The following is a 22209-nucleotide window of genomic DNA, read 5'->3' on the forward strand; positions in this document are numbered from 1 at the left end:
GAGGGGGAGGAGGGGCTGAGCTGTGGTGTGGGGGTGGGGGAGGAGGGCCACCTCTGGATGGAGGGGGTGGAGGAGCTGAGGAAAGAAAGAGAGAAAAAAAGAATAAAAACTTAAAGTTAGAACAGAAAGTATAAATAATCACTGTGCTTCATTCAGAGCTCACACTGCAGCCTGTAAGAACATCCAGTTTATATTTACTAATATTTTATCTTTCATAAAGAGACAGCTGGAAGATGTGGATGGTCACAAGGGATTTCACAGCATATCTGTCCAAAATGCTTGTCAGTTCCCCAACTCTTGCTTGCATGAAGCCATGCAGTCATAACATTAAGCCACAGGGGGCAGCCTTCTCCCATGTAACTGGTGTTAATTTGTGAAGGAAAAGTGTAATGAAATATATCTGTCAACAACCTTTTTCTCATAACAAAAAAGAGACGTTAAAATAAGTTGAAATCAAAACCCATTCAGAATTTGTAAGAACCAGCAGTTTTGTTTTGACACATGCCTTTTGATTTCCCTTATTGATTCTTGAAAACTAGTCTGGACCTCGAGCACTCGAGTTCGGCTGCTGGTGAAAAAGGTGTCAGTTCACATGCAAAATGTTTACAGTTCAAGTGGAGTTTACAAGTGTGGCTAAAACTGAAGTTGCATAGCAGAAGAGTAATCACTGCATGACAATAATTTCATGAATTTGTCTACAGTACGAAGCAGCTTGGTAGAGAAACGCTGCATCTTTCATGTCAGTAGTCGGAGTCAAAAAGCCCCAAAGTCAGCTAATAAAAGCACATCCATCTCAAGTACAAACAAGTGTAAAACAGCAAACACTAAACTGACTTCAGGAACTGCAAAAGCCTCACACGTTATAATTGAATTCTTAGGTCATATAGTCCAACTCTGCATGCACAGTCATGAGCTGTCACAGCAGGTTCATGCATAGAAACCTACCACTCCACCTGGGCGGACCTGGGGATAAAATCACCACACTAGTTAGATTGTCTTAAATTGACAATCAACCCATTAAAACACAAGGTGAGTGTGCAGCAAAAACATGTGCATAGATTTAACAAAACAGTCTGACTGAACATTTTCTACATCCTGGAACCAAAACTCTCCTATAAATAAACTACTATAGTAACATTTACTGTTAAGCTGCACTAAGGAAATTCCCTTTCCTCATCTCTCCTTCATGAATCAAAGTGAAAACAGAATAAAATCTTCCCTGACTTTCGCTATTGTATCAGTAAACAAGATTTATTTATTTATTTTTTAAAATGGGAGAGGACAGTCTGTATTCCAAGCCTGCCATACCTTGTCTCCGCAGCTCGTTTTTGACAGCTTCTACGCCTCCTTTCTTCTCAATGAAGTCGTAGATGACCTTAGAGGTCTCCTTGTCCTTCAGCTGAGCCTCAGAGATGCCACACATGTCAAACAGGTTCTTTAGCTCGGGGTCCAAATTATTCAACTGGAGAAAAAAAAAAAAAAAACACAGAGGAAGAGTCGGACATTCGGTAAATAGATTTATGTAAACTGCTGAAGATGGCTACACTGTCAGTAGCCTATAGGTTACCACAGTGATAGTCAAATTCCTAACCTTTGAAATGGAACTGCCACGTATAGTTGCACAGACACTGTAATAATTCATCCTCAGGGACACATTGATTTTTTTATATGAATTTCCCTTAGAGGATAAATACAGTATCTATCTATCTCTCTATCTATCACTGAGAGACACAGACTTAAATTGTATTAATCACCGAATGCGTTCCATCACTGTGGATACTGACAGGCCTACTTTCTTGTCAGTGACTTGGGCTCATTGTATTCAACCACAAGAGAACAGATACAAGCACATTTAATAAAAATGAGGGACAGATAACAGAGTTCTCCTCAGTCACATTTAAACTGTAGTTGAAAGTGGCAGCATCTTCATTAACTGATACTGTATCGTTATGGGGTTCCTGGGACTGAAACAGTATCAGCCTCCTCACCACTACTAAAACACACTGGCTGTAAACAGAGACTTTCCTGCCACTCATGTGTGAGCACATTCCTACACATACAATACATAATCACATGGAACTATATGTTAAGATCTGTGATGTGATCTTAAGAGTCTTAATCTGTATTTATGAGCTTTGCAGCTCAGTAACACATTAAGCGACTGACATGTTAAGAGTTGAGGTTAGTTCAGTTTGAATTAGAGGGAGGGTTGAAAAAGCAGTTTGACAATGGCTCTTAGGAATATAATCAGCTGTTTCATTATCATTTCTTATTTTTAATGTTACATTTTGCCTTGTGGAGACATTTACAGTCACATTACCCTTTAAAATAGCTGAAAATGTGACCAGGATATTAGCAGTGATGCTACCACCTAGTGGTGTGGGGTGACAATACTACACCCTGGAAAAACATACCTCTAACTAACCTGGATTTAAATAGTTAGAACAGATCTGGCCACTTCCCCCTCCAGCTGTTTCTGGTTTCACATTGTGTTTTGTTGTGAGTAAAGACAATAAAGAGAAGTTAATTGTGTCCACGTTTCCTGTTTGTGGGTTAGTTTTGAGGTTAGCTGTACTGCTGTCATGAAGTGTATCATGTAACAGTTTGCAGGTAAAGTGATCCTTAAGTTCAGACTCCAGCAGTTCAAATCCAAATTGTTTGATTATCTCTCTAAAGTTGGGACCTATTTGAAGTGCTTTACTTTTACTGTGGATAAAGTGCTTTTTACTTTATCTGAGGTAAAAGTAAAGCACTTCAAATATGATATAAGAATAGAAAAGAGACAAATTTAACTGCTAAGACTATAAAATATATCCCTTGCTCATATGTGAATCCAGTCATTTGAGCTTCAGCTTTAAGCCTGGGGATTTGAGAGGTGAGCGAGCTTTGTCCGACTGACGTCACCCATTCAAATCAATCTAAGTCCTTGAAAGCATTAACTTATGAAACCAAATCATCTGAATTTTATCTTTTTCATTTACAGACCGAGCAAGTCCTCTGACCTGCATGATCTCATACCCAGCATCCAACATAATTACTGATGATGCTTTTTGGGAATGAGTCCATGGATTATGCAGATGCAGGTTAGTTCTCTTCCCTCCAAAATCTCCTTGTGTAACGCTCCTGACGACTTGGCCACGCAGCTCGGCTTAATGTTTTTGGAGCTGGTATTAAATTTGAAAAATCTCTCTGGAAGCGGGACATCTGACTGACGAACAGATAAGCTTATGGGCCAAGTTTTAAGAATATCTACATGAGCAGACATGCATACAAACAAGAGCACACATTGACATGAGGGTAATGTGAATTACTGCTTACATCAAAGCCTGTGTTTGGATCCCATCCTACATGCCCAATGTGCCTGTGAGAAAACAAGAGAGGATGTGAGAGCATGTAAAAATCAAAAAAAAGAAATACAGTACAGTGCATTTCTGAAAAAAAAAAGAAAAAAAAGAAAAAAAAAGGGTGAGACATACAGATGGAAGTCAATTAGCTGTTTACTGCAAACACTAAGAAAACACCTGTGTTTCTAACCCAGAGAGCCCGCTGATGACCTGCAGTATGTAACAAACACTATGAAAGCTGCCACAGACATGATTCCTGAAAGCACAGCACATATTTTCCTGCATTATTAATCTTTCACATATTCCTGGATTAACATCTCCCCCAGATTCACCAGCACTTATATAGACAAGAGGGATATAGGGACAAGCCAGAGTCTGGGCCAGAATGTCATACAGGAAACATGTCAACATTAAACTCAAACACCTACATTCATGACGCTGTGTTAGTATAGTAACTAGAGGTTAGACAGGGTCATTCAAAGATGTCTTCTGCTAAATTTGGTGAAAACTGGATGGACTTTTTTTGGGAGCAATGGTGAAAAAGGTTTTCATCTACACCTGAATAAATTGTAAAGATGTCGGCAAGATGAGATGACAATTCATGATCCACCACCTGAGACAAACACAACCACGCTAGCACCTGTAACTCACTGGAAGTTGCTCGGTGTGCCGATGTCCGCCTTGGTCAACCTCTTCCTCTTCCCCTTGCCCCCTTTTTTCTCCCTCTTGGGGAAGGAGGAGTGCACAATGTTGTTCACCTGAGAGTTGTTATGGAAACGCTGAACACTGTTGATCTCCGGGTTTTTGATGTCGACGGTGGCCATGGGCAACGAAGGACCTGGAAAAGTGATGGAGACGATGCTTAAGTTACAGTTTATATAACAGAGAGGACAGCAGCTTTATTAAAACAGACACAAAAATGGGTTGTGTGGTTTTCCATCACGTCTAAAGGAGTATTTTTAAACACTGAATACACTAACCGGCTTTATATTGAAAGGGAAACAAATGATAAAAACTGGCATAATTGTGAAAACACTTCAGTGTTGAGTGAGTAACAAGTCATAAAACAAGGAAAATGATCCTGGCTGCATATGAAAATGCAAGTATGGGGATTTTCAGTGCCAGCAATGTCCTTTCAGTTATGTAATCCATTATTTAATGGCCATTACAGACTTTGTTTGGCTCAAAGAGAACTAGGAATTTTATTTGGGTGTAAGGTCGTGAAAGTGGCTCAGGCTATGTGGGATTATAGTGTCATCTCATTACTGCCACTCATGTCATTTCAACAAAATGACAGAACTAGTTAGGACCAACATCTAAACTACAAAATGATATCACAAAAACAGACAGAGATGACAAAGAGGAGGTTTGTAAATCTGCTGTAGAACTTGTTCTGTCAGTTCAGTGACCTACTATCCATTATAACTGATAAACACCCTGTACTGTCATTCGTTCCAAAGCTAGTTCACTTTTGCAGATGGAACATATCTGAAACAATCATCCAAACTGTCAGCTATGTAAATGGATATTCTTTTATTTATGTAACCTTTTTTCAACCAGGCCCGGCCATGACAGGCAGAGATAACAATGAAATACCAACCTAACAACATAAAATAGACAAGACAAAGTGCCACAACATCTCTGAGGGATGAACATACTTAACAATCAGAATATGAATTCAGTTGTATCTATCGTTAATTGTCTACTACTACTACGACTGCTTGTTGTCCACTTTCATATCTGTAGTGTGTTGTGCTTGTATGATAGTGAAAATTGACTGTTTTAATTACACTGTACATGTAAAAGTCCAACAAGGGACAAAAGTTCAAAGTTAGCCATAAGTATAAACTCTGTAGAACACATCAGTCCAATGCTTTGTTTCAGAACCATGTTAAATTGCATTGTCCTTATTAAATAAATAAATAAATAAACCAAAAAAGTTTTAACTATAACAATACACTTTTGGTGTTTGTATGTCAGTGTACCGAACATGGTAACGTGAACTGCACACAACCAATCACAATGAACCAACACTAACAGCAAATCCACAATACACATGCAGCCGAACAGTATGGGAGTTAAATCAACAACAAGAGGTCAGCACACCGGGAAATGTCCACCAACAGTACAAATACTGGTACTTCAGAGTCTACACCTGACCTCAGTGCCATTTACCTTCCGGTTCATGTATTAGCCACATTTTTCATGGTGGTCTTTAAAATTAACTGCGTCACCATTGTATCTTCATTCCCACCAGTGCCTCATCTGTAGCACATACCTTTGAAACTCTCACGACAGGGAGTTTTGGGAGTTTCGCTGGGCGAAGGTGAAGCTGACCGACTACGCCGCCTTCTCACCCTGTCCCAAATACACCCACCCTCCTGTCTTGCCGCGCAGGTGGTCATACTGACATCGAGAAGCATTTTGCCGACCAAGCTGCGGGCTTGCTCTTCGGGGCAAATCGAGAGTCGAGTGGTCGGGTCAGACAGAGGTGGGTACAGTTCGTCCTGAGGGAGAACCAGGCAGTGCAGGGAAGACAGGCAGCTACCTGGGCCCAAACCTCCACCGGCTGTTCCTCCTCCACCGCCCTCACAGTTAAGATCCTCAGAGGGAGCAGAGAGGAAGGTGGTGCAGAACATCATTGTAGCTGATGGCTGTGCATGAGCAATACAGTGAGGAGGAAGATCTTGGTTCAAATAAAAATGATTTCAACGCAGAGTGTCTTGTTCTGACAGATCGGTCGAAGGTCTGCTGTCTCAGTCAAGATATAAATGTGCAGAAATACTGTAGAAATTCTAATACACTGAAGCAGGGAAAGACTGCTTCCAAAAAGGATAACTTCCTCCTAAACTTGTCTTTGTAAGCAGGTAAAAAGCAAAATCCACTTGTCTTGTTTCAGAAATAATTCCAGTCTTCTTCGGTAAAAGGTTTCTTCTCCGTTGAAACCTGAATACAAAGATGATCCCAAAGGTTTCCAAGACACCATCAAAGAAAACAAGCCAACTTCTGACGGACTTCGCGCAACGGTCTGTATTTACTGAATTAATATCTTCCTCAGACATCTGGTGGAGCTGACACACATGCTGTCTGAGCTGTGAAGGCAGACATCCAGCAGTGCCATCAGAAGGGAAAAGAGCCAGCCAACACTTAGCCTGCCAACACTTAGCCTGCCAACAGCCAAAGTTTACTCTTCCTCTTACATTCCTTCCATTACTACAACAGTGCTCCTCTGTGTATCTTGTTTTCCCAGCCTCCGTTTCTTTGCTGTATCCGAGCTCTGCATATTTTGTTTATATTTTGCAATCATTTTCTATTCCCCTGGCTTTCCATCGCAGCAGGGTGCACTGTTAAGATTATCGTGCTCGGATTGGCTCGCCGTGATCGTTTCTCCACCCACCTCCACTGCTTTCTCCACCCATTCCCTGCAAAACACACGAATGGATCTAATCCTAGCAAATTATTCTGGATTTAGCATTGGATTTTACATAACCATTAAAACCCATCCATGGCATAATCCCCACGTTAATCTCAGGGGTTTCTAAAACATGATGAATCTGCAGGGTGAGAGAAAGGGTGAGAAAGGCAGCGCAATAGAGGCAGACAAGACAGAGAGAGAGGAAAGAGGGAAATTAAGAGAGATTAAATGAAGAGCAGGGGGCAAATAGGGACAAATGATGAGGAGCGGGGGAGCTGGAAAGGGCAGCAGGAGACAAGGGCAGAACAGAAGGAAAGATTGGAGATGATCAGACAGTAACACAGTGATGATGCAGTAATGGAAGTGAGAGGGAGACAGATGGAAATGGAGAGAAAATATCCCTGCTCAAAGACAAGGATGACTTCCTTTGGAATTGAACCATTTCACAGATGCACTTATTCAGAAACTGAAACCATGCATGACAAATCCATGATAGAGACCGGTACAAACGTTTCTGCATGACAGCGTGACTGGGCACCGATACATGGAACATGTTGCTTTTAGGTAATACTTGTCCTTTTAATTCTCCTCTCTGATTGGTGATCTTACAAAAGCTGCAAATACCACCGCAGAGTCAACTAGAATGAAACTCAGTAGAGCGCATACCTCCACCAAGGCCAAGCATTTGATCCGAATTATTATCCGGATCCGCACCCAACTGTGCAAACTCATAGATCTCAATAGATCCCATGAATATGTCTCATTTTTTACATCAAGTTCCATGTATCACTTTCTGAAAAATCTCACAATGTTGTGATAAAAAAAAAAAAAAAAAAATCCTGGATCCGCCCCTTTCAACGGATTGGCGTCAAAATTTAATGGGTTCTTCTCTGGCCCATGCCCAATCCCTCCACCAACTTTGGTGTAAATCGCATAAGTACTTTATGCGTAATCCTGCTGACGAACAAACAAACAGACACGGAGGAAAACATAACCTCCTTGGCAGAAGTGAAGATCTGAGTCTTCAACCATCAGCTCAAAATAGCTCCGAGTTACATGACGGTTTAGGGACATCATGTATGTATGACCGTATGTGGCATCTGATGTGACCAAAGCAACACATCCTCAGGCCCAGTACTGTTAAGCTGCTCTGAATATGAGCATCAGCTAAATGCTTGAATGTGTTATCTTGTGTAGTTAAGACCTCTGCATGGCTGCATACGCACACGCACACGCACACACGCACACACACAAATATTAATAAGCCAGCTTGGTCAAATCATACTGCGAGTCCATCAAAAACTGGTTCATCTCCTGCTCCAACTGTTCCTGTTGTTCATGAACCATAAGTCCAAAAAAAAAAAAAACAATTTGTGCATATCTGCAATTGAATTCCATCTCTTTAGTCATCCGTCCATATTGAGTAGCAGGCTGAGGTCATGAAGGGCATGCTACTCATAGATAAAAACTCCACTACAGGGCATTATAATATTATGTTATTCTGCATATAACAACATTGCCATGATATTATGATCATGTGCTTTCTTTTCCTCTGGATTCCTACAGTTTTCCATTTATGTTGATTTGACTGTGGGTCAGAATCATAAACATCAGAAATCAGAAAACCATTTGGTGGATTTGTAGGCAATATCTATATGAAACTTACTTGTGTCTGCAACTGGACAACCTGTTGTTTTGCACTGCAGTAAAGTAAGATGTAGGAAAGGAGGCAGAACAGATGATAGCTGTGTCCCAATTCCAAACGCCCTAGTACCTGCATACTACATACCACTTATCATTGGCATTAGCATGTTGTGTGAACAGGAAATATTGTGTACGGATGCATATCAATGAATCTACAACTGTGAACGGAAGCTGTTCCTGGAGCTGATTCACCACCTTCCACAATGCGTTTTCCCAGCTATGAGCAGCTCCTTCGTTTCCTTTGTGCACTGCATTGTGGAACAATTGTGTTCATCAACCGTGCACTCATGAATCAAGTGTTTTTTCACTTTTCCAACAGTTTGAGTTTATCTGGTCTTTATTTAGTTTCTTTTTGGTGTTTTATTTACTCTTCATGGATGCCAGGTTACTGGTATTTCCTACACAGAGAATGAAATGCTATGTATGCTGCATAGCTACCACAATAATGGGGGGAGAAAAAAAAACAAAAAACAGGCTTGAGTTGTGGCCAAGAGACACAAAAATCTGAATGATCCCGAAACTCCACCCATATGACATACCAAACACAGTGACACAAATGTTTCCTCATCTGACACTGGTTTTACACTTCTCCCACTGTCAGTTTCTGAACTTATGGTCAGGAAATAGTGGAAAAACATACCATTTAGAGGGTCGCGTCTCTTCTCTGTGAACACACAGACAAAAATGAAACCATTACAATCCTGTGCTGAGTAGTGGGTTGGGTTAGTGAGAAGCGAATGTGTGTGAGAGTGCAGATGCACAAAGAGAAGAGAGTTTATTGGTTTTTAAGAGCAGGGCTCGGCGGGATTGGAAAGTTATTTGGAAAAGATGCCAAGCAAATTGTTCTGTTAGTGTGTTCAGGGAGTGTAAATCAGACATACTTTTCATTCATTCACACATGACGGCTAACATTATATCCATATATCAATTCTATTGTGCAAAAGACTCTGACAAAACTGTCACGAGCACAATACGCATCTCTTTCTGTCATATACAGCACTAAGACATTAATGACACGCACGCACGCACGCACGCACGCACACACACAAACACACACACACACACACACACACACACACACACACAGAACTTCAAAAATACTGATGGCTTGAGTTGCCCATTGAAGGTCAAACAGAAGAAACCTTGTAGATAACATTAGGGAACCAATGCAAAGGGCTGAAGGGGGAAAAGATGAAAGCGACCGATCCCTTTGAAAGGTCAGGAAATGACCCGCAGAGGGGGAAGAAGGAAGACGGACGGTCTTAACAAGCAAGTGATGATAAAAGTTAAGGCCTGGATGCCAATAATAAGTTTAAGAATGCATCTGTGTGGCTTTGCATAAACAATGTGTTCTCAATTGCATCCTGAGTCTGGTCAGATGAACACAAACATTCACAGCTCATTTCCTTAGATAGAGAGATAAGATAGAAGCTTTGGTCCAGAACAAAAACCTTGTAACATTTCCATTAAGTTTTGCAGTGTCAAAGTCTAATTGCTGGTGCTGGATGAAAACCATGCGAATCCTAAGAGCTCAATTTAGATTTAAACAAAAAATACATGTTTTGCATTCTATTCACATATTTTATTTTATTTATAAAAACATCTGTTAGGTGTAAGTGGTTATAAATGTCTTCTCACATATAATCATCATTTTCAATTCATTACAAGTCAACTCTAGAAACGTTGTGCCCATGAGGGAGGAAGTCTCTCGCTCAGCAAAATCATTCATTTGCTAATTTCAACCTGAAACTGTAGTGCCCCCCTTGGGCCACTCGACATAATTTTTCAAAAATGCAAGTGCTGTGTTGTGATGCATGCCTTCCATGATTTGCTTAAAATTTGATCTGGTGGTGTCTCTTATTATAAATGGAGGAAAAAATATCCCTTCCCTGACTGTAGTGTGTGTGTGTGTGTGTGTGTGTGTGTGTGTGTGTGTGAAGCACTAAAAATGTAGTTTCGATGCCAAATGCGCAGTTAAAATCTATTTGAAAAAGATACATTTGGGAGACTTTTGTTAAAATGACTTTGAATAGTGAACGCTTGGCTTGCGTCATAGTAGGCCAGACTTCTGATCATGTACATTTACACATGAGCACCTGAACTGCTGAAGCTGAAGGAGGGTTTGCAGACTGACAGGTTTGGAAGTGGTGTTACCAACAGCTTTAAGAAGTGTGAAGAGATTGCAGCAGATCAGGAGAAGAAAAGCGAATAGTCATCAGTACCAGGCAAAAGGCTATAAATACATTTTAAAGTCATGCCCAAAGTTCATCTCACACACCAGATGGAATATATTAATCCTGTGCCTCTAAATAAATTTTCTTCATCTATTCAAATTTTGATCTTTTGCCTAGTTCTGTAAAAATGACATGTTTAGCAATTAGTTTGATCTTGTGCTCACACCAGTTGGATAGGTTCAAGCCAAAACCTCTTACTGCACCTTATAAAGTCACATTCACTGCAGAGGCATGTTTAGGCTTAATTTATTATTCTGAACACTAGATAAAAATTTACCAAACGTGTCATTTAAAAAAAAAAGTCGTGTTAGGACAGCAGGTAGGTGTGTAGGTAAGTCGGCAGCAGCTGTAAGTTGTTACCAGTTTTCCTCTGTCTTTTCCCCAGTAGCTCTGACACATGGCTGTGGAAACGCTTGGTCTCCTCCTCACTGGCAAAATTCAAACCCACTTGGCATGTCTGCGAACACACACACACACACACACACACACACACACACACACACACACACACACACACACACACACACACAACATGGCAGAAAGTTGTAAAAAAAAAAAAATCAACACAAATGCATTTGTAAAGTCATTTTATTTCTTGTGAAGTGCCAGCAACCCACCTCACTATTAAATTTCCATGACTGAATTTCCAAACCTATTTCCAGCGAACAGTCGCAGCCTTATCAACACAGTCAGCGGTTCCACATACCTCTTGGTCTGCTGGAGTGTGAGCCACTGTACCCACTAGCTAAGGTGTTTGCTCAACAAATAAAGGGGTCTTGTCACATGAAGTGTTTTAGATATGAAAAAAATGTTGATTTACATGATGGGAAATCAATTTCTGGATTGAATCTTTAATGAGGAAAATAACTTAAGAGACTAAAACTTGAGCATGTATCTTTTGTTGAGGAGAATCATGTTGAAAAATAACAATTTTTTACTTTGGTCGGGCATTAAGAACTGGTTCTGATTAATCTTTTAAAAGAACTGAAATTTTGTGGAAAATGTCCTCCATTTCCACTTATTGTTTCCTGAGAACAAAATTTGGACCTGCTAGACCAATTATGCATGTGTCAGAGCAGGTGTGTCATGTTGATAATAGGACCGACAGGAACTCTTTGTTTGAGCAAAGGAATAGAGTCAGAACCCTGTGAAACAGGTTAAAAATTTACTTTACAGCACACAGGTGAAGAGAATATATTTGCACTTGTAGGACAGAGGAGACTTGAAAAGTCTTTAAAAAACAGTGTTTTTTTTACTGTGACTCAAATGTGATAATAAAAAAACATGATGTATGAGGAGCAGAAATTGGGGCTGAGGCTTTTCCATGAATAGATATAAATTAACAAATTAAAAGTACTAGAGACCATCTCGCAGGGGATCAGACCATTAACAAGTTGACGACCACAGCCATCTTCTAACTCGTCCTTCATTACAATCTCAACTACACGCCTGTAAAGTTTTGTGTTTGCATCTTGCACAGTAGTGACTATCACAGTGGCAAAATCTGTCCACAGAAATATAACCAGCTGCCTAACACTCAAAACTGCTCCTGTGGTAGTTCCTGCTACACAGGCTCAGAAGGTGAAAACAATACCTGCCGCGCTGTCGCAGCTGCTAAAAATAAATAAATAAAAATGTGAAATGTGAAATAGAGAGAGTAACTCACATCTCCAGCAAATGTGATGAAGTAGGGTTTGGGGAAATAGATGCTGAAGTTGTTGTACAGCTCCTGTTCAAACATCATCTTACCGTCCTGTAGAAAAACACACAATGTTAAATCCAGAATAAATAGATTACACAATAGCAAATACAACAGTAAATGCTACAGGCCTTTAATGAACGGACGGTGATACACCACCGTTGACATTCATTTGGGCGAGTACAGTCGTCTGGTCTTGTGCCAGTGTCAACTACTGTAGCGATAAACCACAGATGTAATCATCAGTGTGCAGATTCGCCGTTTGCCGTGTATTCACTCACCCTGATGTCAAAGACCCTGATGAAGTAGGATCGATTGGGGTTGTCTTTGACCAGACAGGCCACCCCGCAGCATCTCTTGCTCCAGCTGGAGTTCCTATCTGCTGTGAACACCTGGACCACTGCTGAAGACAATGTCTGGAGGGAGGGAGAGGGAGAGAGAGTCATCCTGCTGCAAATTCATCCTGCTTGATGGACAGCACATAAACAGTGTTTTCCCCCAGCCAAGTAAATGTATCTCACAGGGGTTTTAAAGCTACACACCATAGGAAGAGAATAAAATAAATAATAATATATATATATATATATATACAGTATATAAACAGCTTGCTTACTATAAAAAACTTATTACAAATTAGAGTGAGTCGGAGGAAATTATGGTTTCAAGGTTTCTTTCCAAATAGTGTTGTTGATATTATATCAACAAATTAACAGATATAAGTTCAGGTATGAGTCCGAAACTAAATGCAGAACATTTAACGTCCTTGACTCATCCACACTTGTGTCTCAAAGCAAATCTGTGGAACAACTGAAACATGGCATAAAGATTCACAATGTAGTATTGTAGTATTGTACTGTATTCACAGTCAACTTTAACACACAGGTCTCAACATCAGTCTAAAACTAAAATAAACCTTTCACAATATTTTCCACGAGAAAAATTTCCCCTAAAACCTTTAATGGATGAATGATAGCTGCCAGAGACACAGCAGGTGTTTTTACTGCAGCCAGTATCAACATCACAGCGTCTGGTTATGCTGACAGACAGGTGACAATTCAGGCTAATAACAAGCCTACCATAATCATTTAAGTATCACAAAGTTTCTTTAGTATAAACAACATGACAGAGGCATAAGTCTGACATCAGCAAATTAACTTTGTATTAATACTTTAAATAAAAACTTCACTGTGCAGCTGCTTAAATTAATCGAAATTATCTTCCACCATTTCAAGGGCAGCATGAAAATATAATGACCACAATAACCACAGACTGATTGGTTGACAGAATGACAGTGACTCTGTGGGGTGGGGGTGGGGTCAAGTCACGCTGTCCTGCAGTTGTCAGAAAGGAGTCCATCACTGCCAAATGCCTGACACGCAGCAGATAAACTATGAGAAGAGACACTTCCTCTACACTGAATCAGAGCAGAGGGAGGTAGATGAAATATGTCACCGACATAAACCTGAATTGATTTTGTCCTCATACTGCATCACTGTAAGAACACCGAAGCAGTTGACAGTAAGTGTGCACTTTAAATAATGTCCAGGAAGTCAACAAGGACACACACTACCCTCAACTGTGGCTGGAAGCTGAGGTCACTCTGCTTGTGTATTAAGGACACTGCAAGCATTTGAGAATCTCTTGAAGTCTGAAATCCCTTAAGGATCCATGCTATATTAAGACTGAGCCCACATTTTCACTCACACACACACACACACACGGTAAAATCAAGTATTATAGACATCTCAGCACTTGGCTTGTGCAGCATCTTCCATGCTGTGAACCAATATTTCAAGCAGACACCAAGTCACTGAAACTTACATGAAAATAAAACCAGAACATAAAGACAGAAATTAATCCAAGTCTTCTTTTGATCAACTCCCATATCACCTTTGATGACATCACCGATGACATGAAGCAGCGGGGTCACAGGCACGGGCTGTTAGTCTGAGATTAAATATACACACTAAGAACACACCTGTAGCACATCTATGATCATAAGACCAGATCAGACTCCCACAGGTTTTACATGCTGGTCCGGGGGGTTTTCTCACCGCGAGGGGTCCTGGCTCACAGTCATTACCACACAGATGAAAGCAAGAGCATCAACAGGGGAAATGCCTGGTGATTTTTAATACCTTTTCAACATAGCAGTCCCAGGAAATGTTTGCATACCACAGAGTTCTTGCGTGGTTATGTTTCTGCTTGCTTGTTTCTTGTGTCAGCTACAGTAAAGTTGGACACTAGGAGAAATTCCTGTCAAAATAATCATAATATTGATACTAGCAACAACCAGTGTTTGCAGTATGACTGACTCGTCCACATGACTGGCAGCCTCAAGGATTGTGTTTGTTAAACATCTGTACCATCTGAATTTACTAAGCAGGTGCTTTCTTGGTGATGGAACTATGAGCAAGGAACCAAAACTGAAACTAAATTCCTGTGGTCAAAATGATTCCCAGGAACTGACCCCCCCCCCCCCAGGGGTCGTTCCAAACACTGACGCTATGCTTTCTTTGCAGGTAATCCCCGGGTGAAATGGTCTTGTTTTTAAGACATACAGCCACTGCTGCACACTAAATGCAGGGAAAGCCATGAAAACTGCACCAAAATAAGAGGCTATTGTACAATTCAAGGTTTGGTTTACTTGCAAAGCCACTTAAAGCAATGATTTATTCTCATCTGACAGATGAGGCTTTTAGGGAAAAGTTATGGCGATCATTAACCCTACATCTATACTACTCCCTTGGAACACAAAGCATAAGCAGTCACACATCTTTTCACTAGAGCAAAAAAGCCATGCGTTCTCACTGATTCATATAGGAAGTTAAGTTTAGCTAAAATTGGTAACACAGCCTTGGGGAGAACAGCTGGAAGGCTAGTTGTTGTCATGGCTAATGTAGCCCCGCTGAATGACTAACATTAATCTGCACGTAACACAGCCTAAGTGAGATAACAGGACCACATGTGCACTTGCAGAGGAACAGTTACATCACAGTGATGGTTTCGAAGTCAGTTTGTAAACTCGCAACATGAATGACACTGCAGAACATCTCAGTGTGGTCTCCCACAGCGTTTATCATCATTACGGTACGGATTTCGATTGCACAGCCCTGTCCCCACTACATCGTTACAGTATTAACAGACGTTAAAAGTGTGTCCTCAGAGAGGCAGTTTGTCTTTCAGCACTGTATGTACAAGATATTTTTATTCATATTTATACAAACACTGGGTCTCTTGGCAGCGTGGCAGCTTTTGATTGTTTGGATTTAGATCACAAATACCCAAGATAGAAAGAATAACATGAATTTATGATTCATGATATGAAACCACTTTATGACAGAGTTTCTCTGTAACAGCAGAATGTAGCAGTGTCCAGGCTCTGAGGCCCTGGGGTTTTATCTGCCCATGGAGGGCTGATTTTCCCTGACAGGGCCAAAGGCTGCAGGAACTGGAGCTCAGTCAATGGCGTCATCAATACCCGACAAAAAACGCTAGCTCTACACACACATACACACACGTTCGTCTCTTATGCACTTGCTCTCTAACACGGTCAGTTTCTACATCTGTACTGACCAGGGCTACAGTGATGATGCAGTCATCTGGCCAGGACACACACTGCACAGTCACAAACAGTTCAGCTGGACAGAAAGAAGGAACTGCTATTTGTGCTGGTGACACAAAAAACACAAACTGTTCACAATTCTTCCTCTAGAAAAAATATTTTTCTCATGTTTGCATATGTAATACTCTTGTATATGAGAAATACAGCACAGAAAAAATTGAAATATATGTTCCCACTCAACAGTTTGTGAAAGCAAGCCAAAAAATTAGGCCTGTGTTCTTTTTTTATTTATTTGAATGTCGTGCATCAACCATTTGGTCAAGCTGTTCAATCCTGGCACAAATTAGGCACCATTACACCTCTTCACAAGATCTGCTGGAGAGGAGGTGAGTGGAGTGGTGAAAGAGTGGGAAGAAACAGAAGACGGGATAAGTGGATGACGCAGAAAGGCAGTGTAGGAAAGAAGTGGGAGAAAAGGAGGTGGAAGAAAGGAGGGAAGTGATGTACAGTAAGAAAAAAGAAGCAAAGGACGAGCAGCAAAAGAGGCCTAAAGATAAGCTGAAGGAACACAAGAACAGAATGACAGATGACATAAGGGAGGTAAGGTGAAACTATAAAAAGAACAGAGGAAGGAGAGAAAATTAGAAAAGGGGAGAAGTGGAGGAAAAGAGGAGTCATGTTCCACTTCTCCAGCACAAATCACCGGAGGAGGCCGACCACGGGACTTCCTGTAGGACAGGACTGCTGATCAGGCAGTCTGCACACACACACACACACACACACACACACACACACACACACACACACACACACACACACACACAGTGTGAATTGGACCCCTTCCACCTTTTGCCCAGTCAGACAGTGTCGCTGATGGTGAAAACAGCACAAGGAATACCAATGAGTAAAACCACTGAGTGAGGACCACTGTGTACGTAAATGTATTGTGTCTCTTGTTCTCTGTGCATATGAATGAGAGCATGATACTGAGTTACAGAATTCAGGGTGAAATACCTGTGTGTTATTCCCAAGCTATGTGTGTCCTGCATCTGTATTATGTGCACCTCTCTGCTGCAAAGTGAAATGACTGGCCACACAGGAAAAACACTGGAAAAATTCTACTGTTTACATGCTCACAGAAGCTGTTAAAATCCACAGCCACAAATTATATAAAAGTGGCAGCGATAGAACAATCAGTTTATCTATTAATGATCTAATGAACACTTGCCAGTTTTTACAGGTGGTATAACAGTTTTTGGAGCACTCCAAGTCACGGGCAACAAAGATAGCCACTAAAAACACACAGAAAAGGCGAAGAGAGCTCTGCTACTTTCCAAGAATTAGTCAATATACAACAGGCCTTTACAGCTAGAATAAATCAAGTCGACTTCAGTTGCACAGAGTCAGCTAAGGGCGGTGCATCTAAAAAGACGACAGTCCAAAGAAACAAAGTAAAGGTGACTCCATGATTCTTACATTTTCTGCATAATAAGTACATTACATAACACACAATCACTCAGTCAGCCACTAAATCACTGATGGGCATTCTAATTAGATTGGTCGGGAAGACACACAATGTCTGTCTCTTCCACTCTCCCTTTCCCCCACTCTCTCTCTCTCACACACACACACACACACACACACACACACACACACACACGATCTCTCCTAAAACTCAATCTGCATGCAAAGACGTGTACGGACACACACATGAGCGTCGGACTGTTAGGAATGTTCCTGATTCCTCGTCTCTGTCACATGTCAAGTGACACAATTGCCAAGATGCCAGAAGAACATCGTCATTGGATGTTTAAACAGGTTACAGAGGTGTAGGAAGACACGCCTCAGAAACCTGTGTGCTCATGTTTAAGGTGGAGGCAGTACATCTCACCATGTGACTTCACACACACACACACACACACACACACACACACACACACACACACACACACACACACACAGGCCTGACATACTGTGTCATGGGACAGGAAATGTGGCCTTCCCGGAGCAAACATGGACACACAGGTACCTCCCCAAACCAAGAGCATAACCTGTTCACTGCAGTGAGCTCTACTGACAGAGAAAGAGGAAGAGCCATTTCTGTCTCTCAAGCACAGCACCTTTACTATACACAATTACAGGAAGCTATGATTACAATGGGGAAGTAATCTGAGAACAGGCTCCATCAAAGTTTACCCTATAAAACAGCAATGCAGATACCTTTGTCTCACGTGCACTGACCCATATCTATAGAGCAAATTCAATTAAGTTACAGCCAAAACATGACACACCTTAACTTTTAAACACATCTTATCTGTAAAGGCAATCAATAACAGGTGAAGGCGTGACATTCTTTCCAACTCATATCACTGTATGACATTTGCAAGACAGGAAGGCAAAGCTACCAAGCAAACATGGTCAGAAAAATTATCCAATTTCAAAATCAGACAGGAAAATCTCGTTGCTAAAAAGAAACATGAATGGATTTTTTTTTTTTTCCTTTTTCTGAGAAGCTTGCTACTGTCCAAAGGTTGTGTTACACACATGATTTAGCAACAACCTGTACTGCTGAGAGGACCCAACTTTACAGTGAAAGAGTTTAAAGTACATTACTGCCTTACAGCTTTCATAAAGTGAGACTGAGGGTCACGATCGTTCTACGTCTGCTGGCTCAAAACAACTCAAAACAACTTATCAGAGGTAGCCACTTATGCCATAGCACCCACCTGAGTATACATGTGCATGAGCATCATTATATTAAGTCTATATAGGTTTCACTCTGCACTTGAATGGACTGTTTAGGTCTTTGGTGTGAAACTACTAACCACTAGCTAAATGCTAGTAATAGTAAACATTAAGTGGTCTGATGAGTTTTTTAGTATCAGTTTCTGAAATGGTTTATATGACTGATGAATATTAAGATGTGCTAGCCAGTGGGGATGCTTGATTTTTAAGGAAGAGGGAAAAACCTGTCCTGTCAGATCATAATAAAGGAAAATCAAACACTGAAGACACGAGGATTAGCTTTTTAAGTCTACTAGTGTTGCTGCAGCTGCAAAACGCATCACTTAAAATGTCACTATAATCTGATGGGTATGGAGTTAGCTACATAGTGCACAAGGAGGACGTTAAAATGAGTCAGCTGAATGCTAAACGTGTTACGTAATATCGGACTATCTCACAATATTGAGTCGTGACATTGCCCTACTGATCCTGACTGCAGTCGCACTGGTACAGCAGGCTACTCCCACTGCTCTCTCGTCAGCTTATGTGACTGGCAGGTCTCGCATTAGGAGGACTTTTAGCTAGTCAGCTCTGCCCTCAGCCAAGTCTGGTCGGCACATTCTTCTCGGTGGACACACTTCCCGAAAACAACCAAGGTTCAGCTACGTTATGTAATGCCAGTGCAAAAATCATTGTTTTGCCCTGCTTTCCGTTGATGGATTTAACAGCATCCAAAGCCCGATCATTAACTCCACTCTGCCCTCACTGGGCTCAATGTGGTTAGGCCAGGTGACAGAGGAATTTCAGGATTTCCTGGGTGATTTCAGGTGTGTCAAGCTTTAAGTTAGAGGCGTACCAGCGGAGGCCTGGGGCTGGAGTAAAACTTGCTGTTGCCCAAATGTCACCGTCCCAAACGGGACATTAAAGACAGTCGCTAGCTCCCAGCCCTCCCTCGTCGCCTCGGCTGTCAAAACAAACCAACGTCTTCAGTTGGAAGACTCAAGTGTTTCCCTGGGAAAACATACACGTTACCTCCAAAATCACAACATAAAAGTGTAGGCCACAAACACGCCGTTACACCTCTTAGCTAGCTTTATCTCCCCTCTCAGGACAGGAAACACGGTGCAAGTTAGCTGTATTAGCTTTTTTTTTTCTTAGCCACCTATCACACAACAATTTGATGGAAAAAACTTACGATGCATTTCCTGCCAAGGTGGTTGAAAAGGTATTCATTCTCCTGCGGTGTCAGTAGTAGCGAACCGACATTTATTTGCCGCCGCTGCGGCTGATGTCCACTCATTATTGGTGATCAATTTATAAAGTATGCACCGACTCTAACTCGTTATATGAGATCCAAAAAGATACATAAACAATCCCTCGGTCATCCGTGGCCTTCCCCCGACCCCTCACACCGGTTCAGTTTATCCAGTTGCTCTGCAAAACCGGTGTGCCAAACAATGTACACTGTTTAGGGATGCCGTGCGATGTCCCGCTCCTCTTTAAAATAAGGTCAGATTTGCAGCGACTGAGCGAAGACGTAAATCAGTAAAAACTTTCCTGGGAAGTCCGGCCGCTAGAGAGCCCGGAGCCAGTTCCATCCAACATGGCAGTGTTAGGACGAGTCCACTATCTGGGAATGGGTTCCACGAGTTTCCCTACTGTGTCCCACATAATCACCAGGAGAAAATCTTGACACGGCAAACGGTCAGAAGTTTCTATATAAGTCAGTTTATTATTCAAGTGTATTTTGTAAAAAGCCCGATGAACAAATTCTGCTTTATAAAATCACAATTCCCAGTACACTCTCCATGGAGATGGTTTGGTCCTGTCCGCCCGTGGCTTTTATGACAGGAATGTGTGCGAGCGCAGAATGGGAGGAGATAAAAAATATAAGGTGCAAGTTGCAAAGTTCATGCAATGAAGCTCCTTGTTAGAGGAATTATCGAACTGAAAATTAATCCAAAACTAAGCCTACGCTTAAAAAAGCACTTAGCACAGGCTAAATAGGTAGTTGTAAAAGAACCACAGACATTTTCTATTTCGTTCCGGAGATAATCATTTTTGAAGTCAGAGAAGTCAGGGCATGGTTCAGGCCCTGTGAAGTCCTAGATGATAAACATTCCCTGGGATAGGAAATGATTTGCCCCCATTAACTGAAATGCTTCTGCATCCTTTCATTTCATTACAAACAACTATAAATAGCCTATAAATAAAGTGAAGTAAAATTGAGACAAATTCCAGTTTCTATGCATAGCCAGAGGGGTACATATGTCTGACATATGTTTCAAAGTGTACACTTCTGTGTGTCTGTCTGTATCCTTGTCAACTGATAATGAAAAATAAAACAGCACTATTGTTCTTGATGTATGATACAGTGTGTGAATATTACTAGCCAAAGACTCTTACAGGAAACAATTTACTCTTCACAATAAACTGAACTAAATAATTATTAAACAGGCAAGGACAGCATTCATGGCTAGTACATGTTTTAATAATGCACCTAAGGGTGTTTGTAATACCTTGCAACAAGCTCAGTCAGGCTCAAAAACGCTTTGTTGTTTGCAGGATGGCAGTCTTTGAGAAGTAATACAAAGAAAAGACTTTCCTTTGTCAGCAATACTCTCCAGAAGTTATTTTTCTATTCTTTACATTTGAGCATCTTTTGCATGTTATACTTTTTGAAATACATTCTTTCTACATATGTAGTTGTCTTATGTCAGGTATCAGAAGCAGATCTGTCCCTTACACGCTATGTGTTATGGAACATTTGTATTTGAATCACTTATTTTCTAAGTACACCTTCATATATAAGGAATCTGACCAACTAAAAGTAGTAAGGGTAAGTGTAAACTATATATATCACTACCAGAAATTCTGATTTCTTACATTTTTATGTAGCTGATATATAAAGGGCTTCTGAGGCTGATTTACATAATGATTCAGGAGGAGCTTGACTTTAAAGAAGCTCTCCCATAATCTTCATGACCCAAATGACAAGCCCTGTTTGACTCTGATGTATTCATGATTGATAAAGTGTTTAAACCAACTCGTGGCATCTTCATATTCCATGTAGACCAAATCCAAATATCACTTTTGTTAGTCCATCTCCAGTCATTGCATACTGTCCATTTAAATCACTGTAGATGCTGCCAGCTGCCAAATAATGTAAACACAGTCCATCAGACTGGTGTGAAATGTCACCTCATGCTAAATTATTGAGGAGCAAATTTCATTAAAATTGTAGCCAAGCTGTCTGTCAGTGTGTAATAGAGAGGTTTCCTTTAGCCTTTCATTGAAGAAAATATTTTTCTGGCTATCTTTTGCTCCTTTATTACACAATACTTGTGGAAAAAAGACCATCGTTCTTTCACAATGTTCCTGAGTGTGATTATTTGCATATCTGTAAAGGTCTATACCTAATTATTTGCATATATACATGAACAATGTGCACACGATCATGTGTTTGTAGATGCGTGCGTGTGAGTGTGTGCATACAGCATGTTTGTCACAACCTCAGATCATTT

At 40.9% G+C, this 22209-nt stretch overlaps 1 protein-coding gene across 1 annotated transcript in view; it reads right to left on the reverse strand.

Moving 5' to 3' along the window:
* The window catches only part of LOC111663662 (actin nucleation-promoting factor WASL-like), a 24972-nt gene extending 4691 nt beyond the window's left edge, over nt 1-20281 (reverse strand). Inside the window, exons 1-10 of the mRNA XM_087177074.1 lie at nt 19881-20281; nt 12678-12812; nt 12364-12450; nt 11058-11154; nt 9104-9127; nt 3996-4182; nt 3319-3361; nt 1309-1462; nt 946-963; nt 1-75 (exon numbers count right to left, since the gene is read on the reverse strand). Coding sequence (XP_087033200.1) covers nt 1-75; nt 946-963; nt 1309-1462; nt 3319-3361; nt 3996-4182; nt 9104-9127; nt 11058-11154; nt 12364-12450; nt 12678-12812; nt 19881-19985 — 925 coding nt within the window. The 5' untranslated portion in view covers nt 19986-20281. The remainder of the gene's footprint in view (nt 76-945; nt 964-1308; nt 1463-3318; nt 3362-3995; nt 4183-9103; nt 9128-11057; nt 11155-12363; nt 12451-12677; nt 12813-19880) is intronic.
* Between the last annotated feature and the right edge of the window lie 1928 nt (nt 20282-22209).

This window comes from Seriola lalandi, unplaced genomic scaffold, assembly GCF_002814215.2.
Source record: "Seriola lalandi dorsalis isolate HSWRI2012SDOR001 ecotype SW California unplaced genomic scaffold, Sedor1 jcf7180002054579, whole genome shotgun sequence".
NCBI classification, from domain to species: domain Eukaryota; kingdom Metazoa; phylum Chordata; class Actinopteri; order Carangiformes; family Carangidae; genus Seriola; species Seriola lalandi.